The sequence below is a fragment of the Beta vulgaris genome, chromosome 8 (assembly GCF_026745355.1).
Source record: "Beta vulgaris subsp. vulgaris cultivar EL10 chromosome 8, EL10.2, whole genome shotgun sequence".
Taxonomy (NCBI): Eukaryota; Viridiplantae; Streptophyta; class Magnoliopsida; order Caryophyllales; family Amaranthaceae; genus Beta; species Beta vulgaris.
Window position 1 is genome coordinate 27,374,058 of NC_079209.1, and position 6,523 is coordinate 27,380,580.

At 37.2% G+C, this 6,523-nt stretch overlaps 1 protein-coding gene across 1 annotated transcript in view; it reads right to left on the reverse strand.

Moving 5' to 3' along the window:
* The window catches only part of LOC125492837 (uncharacterized), a 1,624-nt gene extending 555 nt beyond the window's left edge, over positions 1-1,069 (reverse strand). Inside the window, exons 1-2 of the mRNA XM_048635568.1 lie at positions 857-1,069; positions 135-785 (exon numbers count right to left, since the gene is read on the reverse strand). Of these exons, the coding sequence (XP_048491525.1) occupies positions 135-785; positions 857-1,069 (864 nt within the window). The remainder of the gene's footprint in view (positions 1-134; positions 786-856) is intronic.
* Positions 1,070-6,523: the final 5,454 nt, after the last annotated feature.

Below are 6,523 nucleotides of genomic sequence, written 5' to 3' on the forward strand. Positions count from 1 at the left end.
GTATATAACTAGAAGAACCGGCCATGTACTATGTTGAGAACTAAGAGTGTCAAATGAGTTCATCCCATCCGTACATAGGCCAAGCCGCAAATTTCTATCATCGGCACCAAAGGTCTTATGCAGACGATTAATACCTTCCACTCAGGAGCATTAGCCGGATGTTTGAGAAAACCGTCATTTTTCCTTCGTTCTGCATGCCACCTCAAGTTCTTAGTATCTTTTTTGATTGAAAACATGCGCTTGAATCGTGGTATATTCGGAAGATACCACATCACCTTTGCTGGAGACCCTTTCTTATCACCAACCCCTGTGCGCCTGTAACGTGACCTCCCACATCGAGGACACTCATCCATATTCGCATATTCATTTCGATATAGCACACAATCGTTTGGAAAAACATGTATCCTCTGGTATTCCAACCCGAAGGGACACATCAGTTTCTTAGCATAGTAGTTCGACTTGGGTAGTTCATGGCTGTCCAGCAACATATCACCAAATGCTTGCAACAAGGATGTGAAAGCAGAGTAACTTATACCGGCTTTCGTCTTGATATTGAAGAGTGTTATCATGCCCGTCAGCTTTGTGTACCTCGTACAACTGGGATACAACGGTTTCTGAGACGCCTCAGCCATGCACTCAAAAATACGAGGCCGTTTCCCAGCATGATCATCCACCCCCTCCATCATCTCCTCGATATGGTCCCCATCATCATCATCATCCTCTACTTCAATATTCTCATATTCGTCCTCGAGGTTCTTCTCATTCTCAATGACATCAAACTCACTCTTTCATGCACATTGTTAACAACGCCATTCCCACCATCATATATACCCTCCTCACCATGCCAAACCCATACATGGTAGTCTTGCCTAAACTTGCGACGAAAGATATGCTGCCTCAGTGACCCAATGTTACTAGCCATGCCCACATTACCACAATCAACACAAGGACAATAAAATCCCTCAGTTCCCATTGCAGCCTGATGACTTAATGCAGCATCACAAAATTCAAAGAACCCATCTACGAATTCACACGTATCACGACTACCATACATCCATGCACGATGCATTTCAATCAGACCTCTAATTAAACACAAGCAACAAGTACCTCATGTCAATAACGAACTTCATTACATGATTAGAGTTTATGGACGATATACATTTAGTGAAATTAGGCATGCTTTCCAAGGGTCCTTATCACTTCAACCTAACCCATCCTTAGATGTCTAATCTCACTAGTGAATGTATGTCTTCTTTTCGATTCTACGAAATATTCGGCAGCATTTCCCTATAGTTCTCCAAGTACACAATGTAGATATATAGTTAGTTATATCTACAATTGTACCCAGAGAACAAAAGTAGGGAAAGGACGAGCTAAGATTTTCCTCTATAGAATCGAAATACTGACATACATTCACCACCTAAGTGAGATTACAAATCTAAGAACAATCCCAAACCGGGGACTATTCAAGACTTACTCCTAATGAGTAAGTCTCGAACGGGTATCTAGGCATATGATATGATGATGCATACATAGGTTTTTAAACAACAAAGCATTTTACATCTAATATTAATTCAATGATACATATTTACATCTTTGCACATATAAACCAATTTAGTATGAAAGAAAGTTAAATATGAGCGATAACATACCAATATAAAGGTAGTATATAGGGAAATCGAACTCAACACTCCGTCACTAGCTAGCTTCAATAATTAACAACAAAGTTTAAAGTTAAAAATTAGTATAAATTAGGAAATCAAACAAAACAAAACAAAACAAAACAAAACAAAACTATAAACTAAACTAAACTAAACCAACCCAAACTAAACTAAAGGAAACTAAACTAAACTAAACTAAACCAAACTAAACCAAACTAAACTAAAGTAAACTAAACTAAACTAAACTAGTTACTAATTAAGTACAACAACAGTAACAACAACAATAACAAAAACAGATCCACCACCACAAAAATAACAACCACAACTACAACAACCCCACCAAAGACCTAGTTTTTTTAACCTATAAATCAAACTAACTACTTAAAATAAAATAAAATTAACTCAAATCAATCAAATTAAAACCCTTTAAGTATTATACAACCTAATTTCAGTAACAATTATTCATAAAATTACAATGAATTATAAATTTATGAGATAACAATAAAAGTTATGAAATTTCAGTTACCTAGCTAGGAAAAGGTGGAAGAGGAATAATGTAGTTGTTTAGGGAGGAGGAATGTAGTTGTTAGGGCGCGAAAGCTAGCTAGGGCAACAGTGATGGTGCGCCCAGCTGGTGGTGGAATCTTCAGGTGCGCAAGTGGTCGACATTGGTGGTGGTGCGCAAGACTGAGGTGGTTGTCGGTGTGGTGGTGCGTCGAGCTGGGGTAGTGGTGTGGAGCTTAAGGATTAAGCTAAGTGTAGTGATTTTTGAGGGAAGGGAAATAAAAGCTGAAACGCGGGATTTTTTTGGGAGGGAATTAGTAACAGATGTTCGGATGCGATCCCCTGAACCGCATCAGATTTTGTTTGCCAAATTTCCCTCCCATTTTGTGGTTGATTTTCGGATGCAATTTTTAAAAAACGACATATGTTACTAAGTGAAATATAAACTAGGTTTTTCCACTAGTGTGAAGCCGATATTTGAAAACCTTTTAAAAATAGTTTTTATGAAAGCCGTATTTTATAAAACCTCTTTTCTAGCCAAATTTAATTAATACAATTTATTTAATAACATTAATTAGTTTTATTGATAAAAAAATCTTTTATATAAATAATCTTCTCCCGTAGTATTTTTAACTATCTTTTATCTAACTATTTTGATAAAAATGTTTTTTAGTAGGGAAATTCCAACTGGTAACCCTGTAATATGGATCATTTGCAATGGTAAATCATTTTTTTTTTTTGGTTTCAAAAATAACCCTATACTTAGTAATACCATACAACTGTGACATTAATGATGGTTATAACCGTTAATTCAATCGTTAGTATTATCGGTTTACCTAACCCAGGTTAACCCCAACCCCCATCCACCATCCAGCCCACTAACATCCCACCCAACCACTATTGTCCCACCCCTTCACATGAACCTCACTCCACCCCCTACTGTCCCACCCCTCCACCTGAACACCACTCCCACCACCATTGTCCCACCCCTTGAAACCAAAGACTCATCGAAATCCCAACCTAAATAGCCTTGTAACCACTACCCATCAATTGAAAACCCACTCCAGTCACCAAAAACACCTTTTATCTACTCCAAATCACCATATCAACAAGATAAAGGAAGAGATAATCAGGGGCGGAGCGAAGCAGGCAGAAGAGGAAGTAAGACTCGAGCAAGAGATATAGGGGTAGCACCAACACCGCCAAGCCACGATCTCAACAAGAGAAACGCAACAACAGTAGCAGCACTAACATGAAGAGATAGAGAACAGAGTGACGCAGAAGATCTGGGGAGGCATCAACAACATCAACGTGATGGGGGGGGGGAGAGAGTCACGATGAAAATCTAAGTATAGAGTTCTTTTTCAAACTCAAAAGAAAAGCAGTTTACCATTGCAAATGTTCCATAGTAGAGGGTTACTTGTGGAAATTTCCCTTTTTAATAAAAGAGTTTGTCTTGTAAGAGACTGCCTACTTTTAAATTAAAATTAGGCAACGATAAGACCAATATTAAAAAGAGAATTAGCCCAACAGTGACTAGGTTAATTTCTTTGTGTGACTAGTTTAATTTATTTAGTGAGTAGGTCTACTTTTATATTAATATTAGACTGTCTCTTTTAATAATTTTTGTTAATAAAAATCTTTTAGAAACCTACTAACTATTTTCTTATCTTTTGAAAATGCATTATTTTTCAAAAACCTATTGCAACTCAACTACCTAAACCTACATACAATATGGCTCCGTTTGGTAGGGCGTAAAACATTTTCAGTGTAAAATGATTTTCATGGAAAACATTTTAGAATCCAAAACACACTTTCAAAATTAGTTTTCCATTGTTTGGTTCCATGTAAGAAAAATGATGAAATGAAAGGAAAGTGAAAGGGAAAATAAGAAGGTAATGAGAGGAATGTACAAGAGAGATAAGGAAAACAGTTTTCCCTTCATTTTGAAGGGAAAAATGGTTTTCCATCATCGTGAGAGTTTTTTTATCCCAAGGGAAAATGATTTTACACTCTTTTGGCAACCAAACAATATAAAACTAAAAATAGAAAAAACAGATTTTCAAGAAAACGTTTTACGCCCTATCAAATGGAGCCGATATATGACAATCTCATCTAACTCCCACAACTCCATCTCTAAAACCTCTCATCTCTCACAATTCACAAATCTTACACAACACAATTCACGGCACAATAACTCACACGACTTCCTCACCGCACAACACCTCAACTATCTCTCCTTGGCATTGACCTCCTGCTCGCTACAACACACCTAAATAATTCTAATGCAGCATCCCCTAATACTCTACCATCATCACCATCACCTATATCTCATCATCATTACGGTGAACTCACAAACAACAAAACCACAGCATCGCTCAATGCTGCACATAAAATTTATACGTCCAACATAAAACGCAAAACACAACTATTTTTCACGACTCATACAATTCAATCCAAGATCCACACAAATCAATGACCCCGGAAGGTTGTATAATGTATTTTTTTTTTTTTTTTTTTTTTTTTTTGACATCAAGGTAATTTGCAAAACAGAAACTAAAGCAAATCAATATGTAAACCGAAGATGTTGCGCGAGGTCATGCGCAGGAGCCACCTCCCTCCTATTTACCTTAAGAATACGACACCACCGAAGAGTATTACCCATCTCTCTGATCTCTCGAAGGAGGTGCAACACTGAAATATCCAGCGAGAGCGCCGACTGCAGGAGCTGAATTAGAAGCGTGGAGTCTGTCAATAGAAGTACTTGAGATAATCCATGAGAACAGGCCCAACTGAGCGCCAGGTGACAAGCATAGAGTTCAGTTTGGAGAGCTGAAAGCGCAAACAAGCGTTGCCCTTGACTACATGTATCAGCCCCCAATCCAGGGGTAGCAACCCAAGCACTCGTGCCTGTCCTGGTACGAGCATCCCAGGACCCATCAATACGAAAAGTAATGTGAGGTTGGCCCTCATTTTCCTGACCCAAGTTGACTAGTAAAAATCCCGGGGGAACATCCTGAATCAAGCCCCTTACTGGCCACCCTTCTGAAGCTGGTGCCGAAAAAATCCCGTGTTGCACAGAGGCCAGCGAGATTTGCCTTTGGAGCCTCTCCAGGGTGGCTCGTTTTTGACGGAAGACTTGAGGGTCAATAAATTAACAAACTTTATTTTGTTTCTTTATTAATTTTTATTATTTTCTTGAAGTTACTAACATTCTATTCATGATATACGTTATTAATATATTCCTCTAATTGTAAGTATGGTACAAATTATACTAACTCCCTGCAAGACTTCCTTTTCTTATTTTTTATTTCTTTTTATGAATATATTATTTATTGCAATATTTATCACTTTGTATTTATTATTAATCAAGACCTCAATAAATGTTCTAATTAATTCAGATAAATTGGACAACCTGTAGGGAACCCAGTAATTTGATTGTCTAATAACATACTACTAAAAATTAGTCTTTTATGTGTTTTTCCTTAGCTTAACCAATCTACATTAATTAGTTTTAGGGTGTATAAAAAAGTTATATGATTATTCTATTACATAAAATCTGTAATGAATCGGTATTTATAATAGGCTAGCAATGGACAATATAGTTTCTGACTATATTGTACCCTCACCCCGAACTCAATTTTTTGATTCTGACAATCTATGGAGTCATGACGGGGAAATCTACATTGGATAGTCCCTAATTTGTCCCTACGATTTTCCAATATCCAATTAGGTTTATTATTCTTCCTTCAAAGAATTGTTGGCGACTTCAAACACATAATTTTAACAAAACCTTAATAATGAGGTAATCAAATAAATGCGTTCACACTGCGTGTAGGCATGAAAGGAATTGAAAAATCCGCACCTACAATTTGGCGATTACTAGGGACGATTTTTAAAAAAATTAAGTTTTTTAAATGAGTGGGTGAAACTTGAAAAATACGATTTATTCTCCTTTTATGCCTTTGAATAATATATTGTTTTGCATATGCATGGCTATTAATCAGCCACCATAAGGACAATCTATCTTGCCTCATTAGCACATGTTCTATGTGTGAGGCCACCCCCCGCTTTGTCCTTCCAACACTAGTAGAATAAATGCTATTTGCTGCGGTGATTAACTGGCCTATTGCGGCGGTTTTGGCCGCGCAGCAATTAAGGGGGCAGCAATAGGTAAATAATATATTGCTGCGGTTATTAACCGCAGCAATATTTCAACATATTGCTGCGGTTTTTAACGCAAACCGCAGCAATATTATTATTTTATATCGAAAAAATTCAATATATTGCTGCGGTTTTTTGCTAAAACCGCGGCAATATTATTATTTTATATCAGAAAAATCCAGTATATTGCTGCG